Below are 17,705 nucleotides of genomic sequence, written 5' to 3'. Positions count from 1 at the left end.
GGATTTGCAGTGCTGAGTGTGAGTTGGTGTATGTGGGATGTTACAATGTTGAGTGAGTTGGCGCATATGGTTTGATACAATGTGACGTGTATCGAGTTGCAATGTTAGGACTGTCACGACGTGCAGTCACGTGAGACAGCGCGTGGCCGGATGTGATGCTGATCCGGTTTCCGGGAATTTTGACGCAGCTGCAATTCAGGAGAAGTCGCCATTTATCCGCTGTGCTGAGAGGAAGAGAGAGACTGAATGTGCTGGTCTGAGAGCGAGGGGATACAGGGAATTCTCACTGAAACTGTTCAGGTATTAACGTTCACCTTAAAAATCGTCTTATAATTATTTTCTCGTAATTTGTGGGAAAGGTGGTTACATGGTGTACATTAGAATTCTTTTTAGTCGTTTCTCGTATTTTGTTTTTACTTTTCACTTGAGTGATTTTTGAAGTTACCTTGTTTGTATGTATTAGTGGGGTTTTTTGGGACGGTGGGGGTTGAGGAGATACCCGCTGCGCTCTGTGCCCTGTTTCTATGGTAGCAAGGCTGTGCTGCACATGCGCAGTTTCATCACAGCCCCAGGGGGATAGACAGCCCGGAAGCAGCTGCTCAGTCACACAGTGGGTTAGGATGGCATTGCCTCCCCTCACCCAACCCCTGGGGCGTGACCCTCCTGTGGTAGCAAGTGTGTGATTTTCCCCTCTGCTCAGGAGTGACCTGCTGTGGGTACAAGATGTGGATATGGACCCTGCCTGCTGAGTTTACAGAATGTGTTGTGGGAGGTGCTGGGGTGGACAGAATTAAAGACTCAACACAAAGTTATAATCCCTACAGGTTTATTTGGAAGTACTAACTAGTTACTACTTAACTGATGAAGGAGTAGCACTCTGAAAGCTAGTACTTCCAAATAAACCTGTTGGTCTCTGACTTGTTTTTGTGACTTTTAAAAAATGTTTTTTACTGAATATAACTGATCCAATTTGACATGATTACATTAAAAGGAAAGTTGCCTGATTATTGGATCCTGGAAGCTGACTTTCAGTTGATCTTAACTAGGTTTGGTTAAATAATTTTTTTCTAGGAGTGTTTGGTTTCATTATTAATACCACTCTATTAATTGGAGTCTGTTAGAGTTTTGACTGTGTTTTAAAGCTGGTAATTAGCAAAATGCGGATCCACTGTCAAAACAAACAGTAATGCCTCATGACTAGGCTTGAGATCCCCTCTCCTCAGACCCCAAAAAGAGCCATTTGTGACAAATGGTAGTTGATAAGGGGACACATTGGTACTTTGGTGCACTGACCTCTATGCCACTGAAGCCAGATGTAAACTTGATGTCACCTCCTACCACAACCTCACCTCTCATCACCAAACCATCCTCTCCCACACCATAAACAACCTCACTACCTTAGGAGATCTCCCACCCACATCTTCCAACCTCATTCTTCAGGAACCCCACACTGCCTTGTCCTACCTCCTACCCAAGATTGGCAACCTTGACTACATTGGCAGATCTATTGTCTCTCCGAATTCATCTCCACATACCTCTAGTTACGGGGAAAGGGCGTTGGGTATGAGAAATGTTGGGTGGAGATGGATACTGCAGATGTGGATCAGCCATGATCCAGTTGAAGGGGGACAAATGACCTCTTTCTGTTCCTTTTGTGGACTTAAAGTAACTTCTGTATTGTCCTGCATAATCATTGCACTAATCGGGTGTGTGCAATTACCAAAGTTAGGATAAAACCTAAATCACAGGTGAAATTGTTTGGCCCTGTTGGCCTGTTATGGTGGGGTGTTCATTGGAGTCTTCCAAATGAACTTTGATAAATCCAAGCAAATAGTTTAAAGATTGGATTCCCTACAATTTGTAAACGGGCCCTTTGGCCCACCAAGTCCACACCAACCCTCTGAAGAATAACCTGCCCAGACCCATAGCCCTACCCAATATTTATTTTCCCCTGACTAATGCACCTATCACTATGGGCAATTCAGAATGGACAGTTCACATGACCTGCACCTCTTTGGATTGTGGGAGGAAACTGGAGCACCCATACGAAACCCACGCAGACACTGGGAGAATAATAGACAATAGGTGCAGAGTAGGCCATTCTGCCCTTTGAGCCTGCACCACCATTCAATATGATCATGGCTGATCATCCTTAATTATATCTTGTTCCTGCCTTATCTCCATAACCCTTGATTCCACAATCTTTGAGAGCACTATCCAACTCTTAAATGAATCCAGAGACTGGGCCTCCACTGCCCTCTGGGGCAGAGCATTCCACACAGCCACCACTCTCTGGGTGAAGAAGTTTCTCCTCATCTCTGTCCTAAATGGTCTACACCGTATTTTGAAGCTGTGTCCTCTGGTTCGGCACTCACCCATTAACAGAAACATATTTCCTGCCTCCAGAGTGTCCAATCCTTTAATAATCTTATGTCTCAATCAGATCCCCCCTCAGTCTTCTAAACTCAAGGGTATACAAGGCCAGTCGCTCCAGTCTTTCAGCGTAAGGTAATCCCACCATTCCAGGAATTGACCTCGTGAACCTACGCTGCACTGCCTCAATAGCCAGAATGCCTTTCCTCAAATCTGGAGACCAGAACTGCACACAGTACTCCAGGTGTGGTCTCACCAGGGCCCTGAGCAGCTGCAGAAGAACCTCTTTGCTTCTACACTCAACCCCTCTTGTTATGAAGGCCAGCATGCTATTAGCCTTCTTCACTACCTGCTGTACCTGCATGTTTACCTTCATTGATGTACAAGAACACCCAGATCTCTCTGTACTGCCCCTTTACCTAAATTAAATCAATTTGGGTAGTAATCTGCCTTCCAGTTCTTGCCACCAAAGTGGATAACCATACATTTATCCACATTAAACTGCAGCTGCCATGCATCTGACCACTTACCTAACTTGTCCAGGTCACCCTGTAATCTCCTAACATCCTCATCACATTTCACCGTGCCACCCAGCTTAGTATCATTAGCAAATTTGCTAATGTTATTACTAATACCATCTTCTATTTCATTAACACATATTGTGAAAAGCTGTGGTCCCAGTACTGATCCCTGCAGTACCCCACTGGTCACTGCCTGCCATTCCAAAATGGAGCCGTTTATCATTACTTTGTTTCCTATCAGCCAACCAACTTTCAGTCCAAGTTAGAACTTTGCCCCCAATACTATGTGCCCTAATTTGGCTCACTAACCTCCTATGTGGGACTTTATCAAAAGCTTTCTGAAAGTCCAGGTACACTACATCTACTGGATCTCCCTCATCCACCTTCAGAGTTACATCCTCAAACAATTCCAGAAGATGTGTCAAGCAGGATTTCCCCTTCATAAATCCATGCTGACTCTGACCTATCCTATTACTACTATCCAGACGTCGTAATTTCATCCTTTATAATAGACACCAGCATCTTTCCCACCAGTGAGGTCAGTCTAGCTGGTCTATAATTTCCTGCTTTCTCTCTCCCACCTTTCTTTTTTTTTGTAGATATTTTTATTGAAATTTAACATTTTTGCAAATTTACAAAAATAAACAAAACTCTCAAATACAAACATTGATGTACAATTAAATCATATATACAATAGTCATAATTTAACAAAGAAAAGAGAAAGAAAGAAAACAAAAAAAAGAAAAAAAAAATGAAAAAAGAAAAAAAAACTCAACTTTCTACTAATCTAACCTATAACTAACCAGAGTGTATACCTAAGTCTCTTACATGCTCGGAATGTATAAACATCAAATAAAATAAAACCCGTATTCGCGCAGGATTCCTCTCCCAAGGGGCCCCGGAGCAGCCCGGTCTGAAATCTTCACTAAATAAAAGCCCTTGTTAGGATAGCCGAAATATCTGCATTTATATAATTCAAAAAGGGCTGCCATATTTTATAAAATAATTCAGTCTTTCGGTGCACCATATTTGTGAGGAAGTCAAGGGGGATATATTCCATAATTAATCTGTGCCAATTTGAAAGTCCAGGGGGGCCCTCAGCCACCCAGTTCACCAAAATATTTTTCCTTGCACAGAAAGAGAGAATAGAAAATAGTCTCTTCCCATGCATATCCAGAGATGAGAGGTTCAAACAGCCCAAAAGGAGAGATACAGGGTCCACCCTAATTTCCGTTCCTAAAATTTCTGTCAGGGTATTTGCCACTTTAGTCCAGTATCTGCGGATTTTCTGACAAGTCCACAGACAATGTACAAGAGTACCCACCTCTATTTTGCATTTAGGACACATTGGAGATGCTCCTGCCTTAAATTTTGCCAGTCGAGCCGGAGCTATATGGGCCCTATGAAGTATCTTTAGTTGGATAGCCTGAGTTCTGTTACAGATAGCAATTCTTCTAGCATTTTCCCAAATGTCATTCCACATATCCTCAGAGATTTCTAGCCCCAAGTCCTGCTCCCCTGTTTTAAGCAGGTCATCCATGTCTCCTGAGACTCCATCATGTAGCAAATGGTATATAGTACTAACGGAGGATGCCCCCGCTGGTCGTAAGACATTACGTTCTCTGTCTGATTTATAAAGACTATCTATTAATGTAGTCTTCCTCTGTATATAATCTCGAACTTGGAAGTATCGAAAGAGATCCCCATTAGGTATTCCGAATTTCAGACGCAGCTGCTCAAAGGACATCGGGATCCCATCTTTAAATAGGTCCCCTAAGCATGAGATGCCCCTGGATCTCCAGAGTTTAAAGGTGGCATTTGGAATCCCCATGCGCCTACTATTGGTGCATGGGGGGATGTTTTATGTGAGTTACCCTCATTTTGCCGCATTATATTCCAGGCCTTAATTGTGTTTAATATTATGGGATTTTTACAGTGGTCTGTAATGATTTTCCTCTTATCTGAAAATAAAAGGCTAATAAGTGGGTATTTTACTTGGGAGGCTTCGATATCCAGCCAAATTGATTGGGTTTCATCTGATCCACAATCAGCTATGTAACTTAGTAGGGAGCTTAACTGATATTTCCTAAAGTCTGGGAAGTCCAGTCCTCCCCTTGCCTGTGGAAGCTGTAGCTTCAGCTTAATAAGGGGCCATCTATGGTTCCAAATAAAGGAGCCCAACCAGCCATATAATTTACGTAGGGCTAGCCTTGGCAGCATCAGCGGGAGCAATCTCATAGGATATAAGAGACGGGGCAGAACATTCATTTTAATTAATGCTATTCTCCCTAGCCAGGAAATCGGAAGGTCTCTCCATCGCTGGAGGTCCTGCCTTATCCTTTCCATTAATTGTACAAAATTAGCCCTATACAGCTGATCAAATACTGGCGTGATAAAAATACCTAAATATAAGAAGCCCTCCAGGGACCAACGGAAGGGAAAAGGGGATCCGTCCATTAAGTGGGGTATCATAGCCAGACCACCCATTGGCATGGCTTCCGATTTTGAAAAATTAATTTTATAGCCTGAGAATGCACTAAATGTATTAATAACTTGAATTAGACGAGGCACTGACATTAAAGGATTACTGAGGAATAAGAGAACGTCATCTGCATAGAGGGTAATTTTGTGTTTACCTGTACCAATCCTCGGGGCCGTTATATTAGGATCAGTCCGGATGGCTTCTGCTAATGGTTCGATTATCAGTGTAAACAACAATGGTGAGAGAGGACATCCTTGACGGCAGCCCCTACCCACACTGAAGCCATCCGATCTTAACCCATTAGTAATAACAGCTGCTTTGGGGTCATTATACAATGTTGAAACCCATTTGGTAAACACCTTTCCAATGTGTAAAATAAATATGACCATTCAACCCTATCGAATGCCTTTTCCGCATCCAATGAAATTACTACTCCTGGTATCTTTCCCTGATGACAGGCTTGGATCATATTCAAGACCCTTCTGATATTATTGGATGATCTGCGGCCCTTAATAAATCCCGTCTGGTCCTCCTTTATAATATATGGCAGTACCCTTTCTAGTCTTAGTGCTAACATTTTTGAGAGAATTTTAAAGTCTACATTTAGTAAGGATATTGGTCTGTAAGATGCACAATCTTCTGGGTCTTTTCCTTTTTTGAGGATAAGAGAAATATTTGCTTCTTTCAGCGTGGGCGGGAGACAGACCTGACTATGCGCAAAATTATACATTTCCATAAGTGGGTCAACCAATATTCCTGTAAATTCTTTATAGAATTCAGCTTGAAAACCATCCGGGCCCGGTGCTTTTCCGCTCTGAAGTTGCCTAATTGCCTCAAGTATTTCTTGGACTGTTAAAGGGGTATTCAGGGCCGACACCTGTTCCGGAGTCAGGCCCGGGAAGGTCAAATTTTTAAAAAATGACTGCATCCTCCTAATCCTATCTTCACAATCCTGCGATCTATATAGTTCAGAATAAAATTCTTTAAAGGTCGCATTGATCTTTTTATGATCATGAGTCAGGGTACCTGTACTTTCCTTGATGGTCGGAATAGTTTGAGGGGCTTTCTTTTTCTTTGCAAGAAATGCTAAGTATCTACCCGGTTTGTCGCCATATTCATATAATCTTTGTTTCGCAAATAATATTTCCCTTTTAGCCGTTTGAGTAAGCACGGTGTTTAAAGCTGTCCTAAGAGCTGTAATCCTCTGCAATTTTGTGATAGAAGGTCTATCAGCGTATGCTGTTTCGGCTGCTTTTAGGCGAGCTTCGAGCAGACACTGTTGCTCTCCCTTCATTTTCCTCTGGGTCGCTGAATAGGAGATGATCAAACCTCGTGCATAAGCTTTGATGGTCTCCCACATCATTGACGGATTGCTAGCCGTACCAGTATTAATTTCTAAAAAAGTTTTAAGTTCTTGGGAGAAGTACTTTAAAAATTTGCTATCTTTTACCAGGAAGGGGTCCATACGCCAATGCCGAGCAGATGTCCCATTGTTCTTTACCTTAGTTTCCATGTATACAGCGGCATGGTCAGAGATTGCTATAGTACCTATTTTACAGGTTGCTATAGAGTTTAGAAAAATCGATGGGGCAAAAAACATATCAATTCTTGTGTGACATTTATGTGGATTAGAGTAGAAAGAAAAATCTCTACCCTGTGGATGGAGACATCTCCATACATCTACCAATCCTAATTCTTTATTCAGGTCCGCCAGTTGTCTAGATCTGGGAGATACTCCAGCGGCACTCTTGGGAATCCTGTCTATTTCCGGATCCATAATACAATTAAAGTCTCCCCCTATAATTGTATGACGGGCACCAAAGGCCATCAGTTTTGAAAAAGCTTCCGTTATGAATTTAAAGGGGTGTGCCGGGGGGCAGTATACATTTAAAATCCCATATTCCTATCCATTTATGAGGGCTTTAATCAAAATATATCGTCCAGATTCGTCTTTTATCTGATTTAGAATTTTCAAAGGGAAGTCCTTCCGGACAAGGATAACGACTCCCCTGCTTTTTGAATTAAAAGAGGAAAAAAAGGCCTGATCAAATCCGCCCTGTCGTAATTTTAAGTGTTCTTTATCTGACAGGTGTGTCTCCTGTAGGAGAGCTATATCAACTCTCTCCTTCTTAAGATTGATAATATTTTCTTCCTTTTTAACTGGCGAATTACTCCCCCTGACATTCCAGGTGCACCACTTAACCGACTGTTCAGCCATAATCATCTGGACAGATCCGAGACCCCTCGGGAGGGGAAACCCTATCTAGAACATCCCGAGCATGGAGCATACAAGATTTACAAAAGTAAAGATTCTCTGATACACTCAAAACAATATAACAAAAAACTCTTTCTAAGTATAAAAAATATAAAACATTCCAAATTGGAGATTTTCTCCCTTGTTCCCAGGGAGCGTCACTTCCTCTCCCACAGTCTATCTTACCCTCTTCCAACCAGTGCCCCACCCTTGACCCAGGTGCTCCTCAATAAAATGAGGAGAATTCAAATATAATATAAAGCTAGAGTTAACAGTGAACACCCCACCCCCACCCCCACCCACATCTAAGTATATTTGGGAATATTAATACCATATATAACTATAAGATTACAATCTCAACATGTAATACTTAAATATAATACCACAAAATAACAGGGGAAAGAAAAACAACCCCGCTCCTAAAAACAGAAGTAAAATAGAATAAGGTAACCACCTCTCCCCATCAACATTAACCAAACGCCCCTATATATATAGACGCGCACACACACACACACACACATGTAAACCAAAATAATGGGAAAGGCAGACCAGCGTCCACAATCTCTTACAGTTTATTTAAGAGAGTCCAACAATTCCTTAGCCTTCTCCAGTGATCCGAAGTTATATATGGATCCTTCGTGGCTAAGGCGTAGCGTCACTGGATATCGTAAGGAGTACTGGATATTTAAGTCCCTTAAACGCTTCTTCGCCTCATCGAATGCCTTCCTCTTTCGGACCAAAGCTGGGGAGAAGTCCTGGAACAGCATGATCCTGGATCCTTTGTGGGTCATAGCTTGGGGATCTTTTCCCAGATTTCTTGAGGCTTCCAGGAGCATCTGCCTCTCCCTATAGCTCTACAGCTGGAACAGGACCGGGCGTGGGTGCTGGGTTGAGCCGGGCCCACGTACTGTGACCCGGTAGGCCCATTCTACCCTTACCTGGCCTGATCCATTATGCAGATTTAAAAGTTGTGGCAGCCAATGCTCTAAGAATGCTGTCAGCTGACCTCCCTCTTCCTGCTCGGGCAGGCCCAACAACCGAATATTTTTTCTACGACAATGTGGTTTTCTAGGTTCTGGACTCGATTCTAGAGAAAACGGATGTGGTCGGCTGTTGATTTTATCCCAGTCTCTGAGGCTGCGGCCTTCGACTCCACCTCTCTGACTCGGCACTCCAATTCCTGAATGTCTCTGCCCTGCTTCTGCAGCTCGGCTGATAGTGCTTCTCTGCTCTGTCGAGACTCATCGATAAAAGCATCAATCTTCGCCTCCCACCTGGCAAACATCTCCTCAAAGCTCATCTTCATTGGTAAATCTCCTGAAGTAGCTGAAGACACCTTTGTTGCAGATGAAGAGGGAGAGGGTGGGGGAGGGGTCCCTGCTTTCTTAGAGCCGCCTGTTCCCTTCCCTTTACTCATTTTCCAGCTCGTATTAGACTATTTAAATGTACTAATAGGTAACTATTTAAGGTTAACAACTATTATAAATGGTTTAGTGAGTGTGGTGGGGGTGGATAGCCCACTTTTCCCAAGTTTTGGGTAGAGCACTGTGGACTCAGTCTTGCTGGGTCGCCGCCATCTTGGATCCCCCCCACCTTTCTTAAAAAGTGGTACAACATTAGCCACCCTCCAATCCACAGAAACTGATCCCGAATCTATCGAACTCTGGAAAATAATCACCAACGCATCCACGATTTCTCGAGCCACCTCTTTCAGTACCCTGGGATGTAGACCATCAGGCCCCGGGGACTTATCAATCTTCAGACCTTACAGTCTCTCCAACACCAATTCCTGGCAAATATAAATTCCCTTAAGTGCAGGTCCTTCAGCCACTGTTACCTCAGGGAGATTGCTTGTGTCTTCCCCAGTGAACACAGATCAATTCTTCTGCCATTTCTTTGTTCCCCATAATATATTCCCCTGTTTCGGACTTCAAGGGCCCAATTTTAGTCTTGACCATTTTTTGCCTTTCAAATACATTAAAAAAAAACTTTTACTACCCTCTTTTTTTTATTGGCCAGTTTACCTTCGTACCTCATTTTTTCTGTGTATTTCCTTCTTAGTAATCCTCTGTTGTTCTTTAAAAGCTTCCCAGTCCTCCGTTTTCCCACTTATCTTTGCTATGTTATACTTTTTCTCTTTTTAACTTTATGTTTCTTAACTTCCCTCGTCAGCCACGGCCACCCATGCCTCCTCCTTGGATCTTTCTTCCTTTTTGGAATGAACTAATCCTGCATCTTCTGCATTATACACAGAAATATTCGCCATTGTTCTTGCACTGTCATCCCTGCTAAGGTATTGCACCATTGAACTTTGGCCAGCTCCTCCCTCATAGCTCCATAGTTCCCTTTTTATTCAACAGAAACATTGTCACTTCTGATTGTACCCTCTCCCCCTCAAATTGCAGATTGAAGCTTATTGTATTATGGTCATTACTTCCCATTGGCTCCTTCAGTTTGAGATCCCTGACCAATTCTGGTTCGTTGCACAACACCAGATCCAGAATTGCCTTCTCCCTGGTCTGCTCCAGCACCAGCAGTACTAAGAATCCGTCTCAGAAGCACTCCACAAAGTCCCTTTCTTGAGGACCAATACCATCCTGATTCTCCCAGTCTACCTGCATGTTGAAATTCCCCATAACTGTAACAGTGCAAACTCCACGCAGTCCTCCAAGGTGGAACTTGAACCCGGGTCCCTAGTGTTGTGCGGCAGCAGTGCTGACCACTAAGCCACTGTGCTGCCATGCTAAAATATGTAGAAATTGTTTTAAAAGATTGTTACTCCAGATGGACTGAAATTGTTTTGTCCATCAACTGACAAGCTTATTCATGAATTGATAAGTAGATTAATAATAATTTAGTTAAGTATTTTTCAGTCTTTAAATGGCTTTACTTTGATCTTTATTGCTTTTAAGACCCATGAACCCACCATTCTGGTAACATTCTTTGCTCTGGGTTATTTCCCATTAATTTCCTTAAAGGTAGGCAAATGTAAATTTTTGGCATTTTATTTGTGCTCTTATACAGGGAAACATACTAAGTTTGATTTCTCGTCCTTGTGTTCTGTCCAGGTTTGAGTGAACATCTCTGAATTCTATTGCCATTTTCTTCAATTCACTGGAGAAGAAAAATGAGTGCTGCTGTGAAGCCAGTTCCTTTGACTTGCCCTGAAAAAACAATATGGTGAATGTTTTTCATGTTCAAGTGAAATGTTACATCAATTTGCAAAAGAATATTTTGTCCAGTGGGCTATCTGTAGGTGTTTTGTTGTGATCTTTCAGTGTGGGTGATTCATGTTTAGGCAGCTGAACCTAGGCATGTGTCTGGCAAGGTGACAGGTTTGGTGTGCTTGGTTTTTTCTTTTTAGTTGTCTACTGTTATGTTGGCACTCAAGTCCAGGAAATGTATTTGTAGTCATACAACGTGAAAATAGACCCTTTGGTCCAATTTGTGTGCGCCGGTGCTAACTGATCTGTTCTGACTGCCAGAATTTGTTGTGTATCCCTCAATCCTTCCTATTCATGCACCTCCATCACTTCCCATCTAAATCTTTTTTTCCCTCACCTTAAACCTATGCCCTCTAGTTTTGTACCCTAGGAAAAAAGGCCCTAGCCATTCACCCACTGTCCATTTTCATCAAACTCTATGCGGTCATCCGTAAGCCTCTGCTCCAAGGGAAAATGCTCCCACCTATTCAGTCTCTCTAAAGCTCAAACCCTCCAATCCTGGCAACATCCTTATAAATCCTTTCTGCGCCCTTTGTAGTTTCACAACATCTTTCCTCTAATAGAGAGGTTGGAATTGAATGCACTATTCCAAAAGTGGCCTCCATGTCATCTCTTCGAAAATAAACTCATCAATTTTAGTGAGACTTAACCCATGTTGACTATCCCTAATCAGTCCTTGCCTTTCTAAATACATGTAAATCCTGCCCCATAATCTCCTCAAACAACTTGCTCACCACTGATGTCTGGCTCGATATTTCCCTGGCTTTTCCTTTATCACCTTTCTTAAATAATGGTATAGCAATAGCCACCCTCCAGTCTTTTGGCACCTCCCCTATGGCTGTCAGTGTAAGAATATCTCAGCAAGGAGCCCCACAATGACTTCCCTAGCTTCCCACAAAATTCTGGGAAACACCTGATCAGGTCCTGGTCAGCACCACCTGTAATACGGATTCAAGTCACTATTTCCTAGTTTCCCTAGCTTTCATGTCCTTCTCGGTAAATACTGAGGTTCAGTATTTATTTCATATCTCACCCACCTAATGTGATTCCACACATGGGCGGCCACATTGATGTACTCCCCATTGTTACTCTTTTTGCTCTTAACATACTTGTAGAATATCTTGGGTTCTTAACTCTATTTGCTAAAGCTATCGTGTGTCACCTTTTTGCTCTCTTGACTTCCCTCTTAAGTATACTTCTACTGCCACAATATTTCTCTTGGGATTCACTTGGTCCCAGCGGACTATACCTAATATATGCCACCTTTTTTTTCTTGACCGGAGTTTCAATTTGTCTAATTATCCAGCATTCCCTACACCTACCAGCCTTGCCCTTCACACTAACAGGAATATGTTGCCTCTGGTCTGTCATTATTGCATTTGGAAAGTTGCCCACTTTCCAACCATCTTTTTTTTTTTTAACCTGCAAATGTCTCTTTTCTCTTTTTCTCCCTTCTTCTCTGCCCCCCCCCATCAACTTTTGAAAGTTCCTCTTAATAATATAAATCGTCCTTACATCAGCTTAAAGTTTTTAACTTTGAGTCCTCTTCCATAACTGTCAGAGAATACAGGAGGATATAGGTAGACTGGAGAGTTGGGCAGAAAGGTGAGATGGTTTTCAATTCAGACGAATGTGAGGTGATGCATTTAGGCAAGACTAATTCTAGAGTGAATTATACAACGAGCAGAAGATCCTTGGGAAAAGTTGATGGACAGAGATCTGGGAGTGCAGGTCTATTGTACCCTAAAAGTTGCTGCACAGGTGGATAGTGGTCAAGAAGGCATATTGTATGCTTGCCTTCATTGGACGGGGTATTGAGTAGAAGAGTTGGCAAGTCATGTTACAATTGTACAAGACATTGCATTGTTCGGCTGCATTTAGAATACTATGTACATTACCAAAAGGATGCGGACGCTTTGGAGAGGGTGCAGAGAATATTTACAAAGATGTTGCCTGGTATGGAAGATGCTATGACGAAAGGTTAGGTTTATTTTCATTAGAAAAAAGGAGATTGAGGGGGGACCTGATTGAGGTTTACAAAATCATGAAGGGTATAGTCAGGGTGAAGGATTCAGTAACGAGAGGTTATGCTTTCAAGGTGCGAGGTGGAAAGTTTAAGAGGGATACACCTGGCAAGTGCTTCACACAGGGTGGTGGGCATTTGGAAGGCGTTGCCAGCAGGGGTGGTAGAGGCAGGCACGATAGATTCATTTAAGATGCGTCTGGATAAATGCATGAGTAAGTGGGAAGCAGAGGGATACAGATGCTTAGGAATTGACTGACAGGTTTAGAGAGTACATTTGGATCGGTTCAGGCTTGGAGGGCTGAAGGGCCTGTTCCTGGACTGTAAATTTTTGTATTGTAAATGTAATGGAATTATTATTAATGGCCCCAGTGACACCTCAGTCAGTTGCCCTCCCTTCCCAAGAGAGAGTCAATTTTTGCGCAACTTCTGGTAGGTACATACGTTTTGAGGAAAATCGTCTTGAACACTAATAAATTCCTCCTCACCCAATCCATTAACACTGTCTCAGTCTGTTTGGAAAATATAAAATCCCCCACAGTTACAACCTTCTTATTCTTACAAATGAGATCGCCCTACATATTTGCTTTTCAATTTCCTGCAGACTATTTGGATTGTGCTAGAGGCCCCCGAACAAGGTGATCATCTCTCATTTCTTTGTCTGGTAAAATTAATGGATGGAATTATCTCCCAGGAATATCATTCCTAAGTTCAACCATAATGTCTAGCCAAAAATGACACTCTCCCTGCCTCTTTTGCCTCCCCCTCTATCCTTCCTCTAGCATCAGTATCCCAGGACATTAAGCTGCCAGTCCTGTCCCTTCCTGAGCTACACTTTTGTGATGGCTTAAATCCCAGTCTTATTTATTGTTGACTTAATTGTCTTATGAGACTGTGTGCATACTGATTAAATAGGTCGCAAGAACAGGATCACAAAATTACTTTCGTGATTGCATTGGCGTAGTTCACTGCCTTGTGTATTCAATATATAAACTCAAACGTTTGACTCCTGCTGTAGTCCTTAAGCGCTGTGTCCCATGTGTAAATTTTTATGATTTGTATGTCCTTTATTAGGAAAGGCAGCATTGGAAGTGTCACAGATCTGGAAGCAGATAATGAATGTTGTGAAGATTTCTGCAGACTGAGATCAGGTAATGAACTTCAGTTATATAATTTTGTACATACTATTGGGATTGGTGTCTGTATTTAAGTTCTGTGGTAAATAGTGTAGAAATTTATACTTGTCTTTGGTAGGTTATAAATGCAAGCACTCCAGATGAGGCAGTCATGTAGGTACTTTTAATACAGTATTAAAGCGAAGTTTTTAGGCACTATTTTGAGGAAGCTTTATTTATGTAATCTTAAACCTGAAGCACTGCAATATTGTAAAAGGACATAATTTAAGGGTTTTTAATCCTTTCTTTATATCTTGCAACCTCTTTCTCCCCGTTAATGTTCCTGCAGATTGTGTCTGAGTAATCAGTATTGAGTCAGTTCACATCCCTGTTTTTAATGGGAGTTTAGTTTTAACATAACACATCTGGCTGGTTTGCTCAGTCATGTTTCTCTCCCACCCACTCACCCAGTGAATGTACTTCATTATTCATTCTTGGTGCAGCTCTTCCATGTCCTTTTTCTTGATCGTTTAATGCTGTGCTGGCTGTTAAATCTACAGGTCTCAGCAGCCTCTTTGCAAAATGGCTGCTTTGTACTTCATTCAGGAGTTTCAAGTTCACCATTTTAAATGGTGTTGATGAAGTTTGCTCTCTATCTGGCCCTTTTTACTCCTCTCCAACCAAGTGTAATTAAGCAATAGCTGCTCTATCTAAATTTGAATAACTCTGTTCACTAGACCTGAAATATTTCTATGTTGCATTCTTCTACTATATTTTGAGTAATTGCGCTAGTTAGGTGTTGGACTTCATAAGTACTATACTTGTCATTTTTAGGTGGAAAATATTTACAACTAGTAACAGACAAAGTGAATCTTCACAGAGGAAAAACTGTCAAATTGCAAACAAACATTCCCCTTACAATTGGAGGCCTGGATGATACAATTTATTGGGGAAGACTTGATTTGCTTAAATGTTGGCAGGATCTCTACCTGCCCCAAAGAATGGATATGGTGGTCCTGGGTGTGATTGAAAGTTATCCGTGCCTGGCACCAGGGCTTCAGCTTGTCATTCTTGCTGGAAATGATGGTTCAGTATTTGCCTATGAAGAAGAAATGTTGCACAAAATTGCTAATAATTTGGAAGAGCTCTTCCGTGAAGGTCCAGTGTTTCCTGGAACTAAAATCTATGAGTATGGCAGAGGCTTCAGGCCAAAGGTAAGAGCATTGCTAAAAAGACTTTTCCTCCCTCTTGCAAACACGGGCAGAATCACAATACCAAATTTCCAGAGGAGCAGTTTTTATTAAGCGTTAATCGGCCAGATGTTGCACTTGTCACTTGAGCTGTACAAGCTTGTTCTTTTTAAGCAGTGGTACTTAATTAAATAGTCGATGTTAAGATTTGGTTTTTCTAGTACTGAAATGCAAAGAACTTCAGATGCTGGGGTTGATTGTCTTACAAAATTGGTTTGTTCTTTCTAATGCTTTAAATTGGACTATGTATTGCATTCTGATATCGCACTTGCATCATTTATACTTTATTGCAAAGCATAGCTGTTAAATGCAGAGCCGCAATTACCTTGCCGTTATTAGAATATAAGGAATGGCATTATTGCAAATGTCTTACGTGAGAAGCCAAAAAATGCCCTCTGATTTTTGATAACTTTTTTGGAATGTCAACAATTGTGCATATTTAAATTCTCTTCACTTTTTTTAAAGTTAGAAATACTATTGCTGTATCTTTGGTTTTTGCAACATTGTTTGAATATTTTACTACGGTAGAATCGTATTCTGACAACACCTCCTGGGGTTCATGTATCCATAATAGAGGTATATTTGTGTTAATGATCACTCCACTCCAAACTCCATCAAGATACCAGTAAAAGTGCTGATCTTTTTCAGAATAACAAAGAATACATGGCAGCCCTCAAAGAAGCTGGGTTGGAAAAGATCTCCCAAGATACAAGGAACTTCATTAGCAGAAATGCAACTGAAATGAAGAAGCTGATTGATGATTTGGATTTCTTATAGTATTGGGTCTCAGTCAGTGAGTGGAACAGTTGTCACTTCTCAGACAGCTGGGGTTTGTGCACAGTATTTGGCACCTCAGGACATTAAGTACAGTTTTTTTTTTGGAAACAGTCCAGTTTATGCACAGTAACATCTTGGATGGTGTTGTGACCATGTCATTGCAACTTGTCAACATCCACAAAGGATAATTTCTTCATGGGTCTTAAATAACTGAGTGTGCTGCAACATCTCATTTGAAAAACTGTTTCTGTGATAGAGCAGTATTGTGTGTTTGTGAATTGAATGGGAATGCTGTCTGAAAGAACCCTTATTTTCTTAATGCAAGTAAAAGTCAATGTGACTTTGCAGCTATGTACACACTTTTTAAAATAAATAAACAAGATGAATCCTAATTAACCTTCAGCTATATTGTGCTGAGGTTTGGTGTGACCTTATCTGACTTTTTTTCCCCCCCTTTTCCTAAGCCAAGCTGGAAGTATTTATCTACTAGTACTTCTCCTTTGAGCCCTGATGTATCTCTGTAGTACAATAGTGGTTTTTAATGCACAATTCCCAAATGCTTACATTAAGAATAGGAAGTAATTTTAAAATGTCAATCTACAGATCGTCTTGGTGGTATGTGCATTGCGTCATCATAGCTGTGCAGTATACCGAGGACCTGTCATTTTTGCTTTAACTGTGTAGTAAATACCTGTTTCCATTTTAAGATCAGTCATCTTTGGAATGAAAATATGCAATTAACTGGATCTCCTCACAATGAGTTCTATGTTTTTCTTGAATGTAGAAGATTGTAGAACTTTATTTTTCTCGTAATATTATACTGAAACCATTACTGTGTTTTGTTACTTAAGGCAGCATGACACAAGGTGACCCTAACAAGGGAATATGAGTGGATAACAAATAGGTAAGGAAAGAGCAAGTGCCTCATAGTCAGGATGGCTGATTAATTATCAATCTAACCACTGCTGTTGAGTTTCTAGTCACTAGTAACATATTATGGCATGTCCAGTTGACATTCATAAACGAAATGGCTACAAAAGCAGGTCTGAGGCTAGGAATGTAATGGAATACTCCCTACTTCCTGGATGGGTGCAACTCCAACAACATTCGAGAAGCTTGACACCATCTGGGAAAAGCAGCCACTTGACTCACTCCTTCCACTTCTGGTGCTCATGAAATTCAAAAACTCTTCCAAACTCCTGACCACTTTCACCTCAAAGGAAAACGGCAGCTGATAAAAGGAACATCAATACGTGCAAGTTCCCCTCCATCTTAATGGTGAGTTCTTCTAAGTTCATTGTTGCTGAGTAAAAAATCCTGGAATTCCCTCAAGCTGGACTGCAGTGCTTCAAGAATGTAATGCATCTCTCTTTCCCCCCCCCCCCCCCCCCCCCTTTCAAGGGCAACTAGGACTGAGCAATAAATGCTAGTCAGGTGTGATTGCCTCCCCTTTCAAATGAACTGTAATAAATATCCTTGTTCACCTCCCCAGTAAGTCTCCTTATTCCATGTGGCAGATGGGGAATAGGTTTGAACTCATAATGCATAACTATTTTTAATGCCTATTCCAAAAGTCTGCATGTTTAAATTAGTGCCAATCACAACTTCATCAAAATCTTAAGTGTCAGACAAGCTACATGGGTAGATGGTGATTGCTAAGGGGCTGACTTGATTCTGGCTTGCTTA

The 17,705-nt window shown here is 41.5% G+C and overlaps 1 protein-coding gene across 1 annotated transcript; it reads left to right on the top strand.

Moving 5' to 3' along the window:
• Nucleotides 1-178: 178 nt before the first annotated feature.
• On the top strand, nucleotides 179-16,411 carry LOC132828011 (uncharacterized). Its single transcript, XM_060844881.1, has 5 exons — nucleotides 179-300; nucleotides 10,699-10,810; nucleotides 13,952-14,028; nucleotides 14,827-15,206; nucleotides 15,891-16,411. The coding sequence occupies exons 2-5, from the start codon at nucleotides 10,758-10,760 to the stop codon at nucleotides 16,017-16,019; spliced, it is 639 nt and encodes a 212-aa protein (XP_060700864.1). The 5' UTR covers nucleotides 179-300; nucleotides 10,699-10,757; the 3' UTR covers nucleotides 16,020-16,411.
• The last annotated feature ends 1,294 nt before the right edge of the window (nucleotides 16,412-17,705 follow it).

This window comes from Hemiscyllium ocellatum, chromosome 25 (assembly GCF_020745735.1).
Source record: "Hemiscyllium ocellatum isolate sHemOce1 chromosome 25, sHemOce1.pat.X.cur, whole genome shotgun sequence".
NCBI classification, from domain to species: Eukaryota; Metazoa; Chordata; class Chondrichthyes; order Orectolobiformes; family Hemiscylliidae; genus Hemiscyllium; species Hemiscyllium ocellatum.
This window is presented reverse-complemented; position numbering and strand designations above follow the sequence as displayed.

What these genes read in the sequence shown, in the direction of transcription:
- LOC132828011 (XM_060844881.1), top strand. Translation starts at nt 10,758, where the DNA reads ATGAGTGCTGCTGTGAAGCCAGTTCCTTTGACTTGCCCTGAAAAAACA. An exon ending in TTTCTGCAGACTGAGATCAG is followed by an intron (nt 14,029 to 14,826) that starts GTAATGAACTTC and finishes TGTCATTTTTAG; the next exon opens with GTGGAAAATATTTACAACTA. An exon ending in GCAGAGGCTTCAGGCCAAAG is followed by an intron (nt 15,207 to 15,890) that starts GTAAGAGCATTG and finishes GATCTTTTTCAG; the next exon opens with AATAACAAAGAATACATGGC.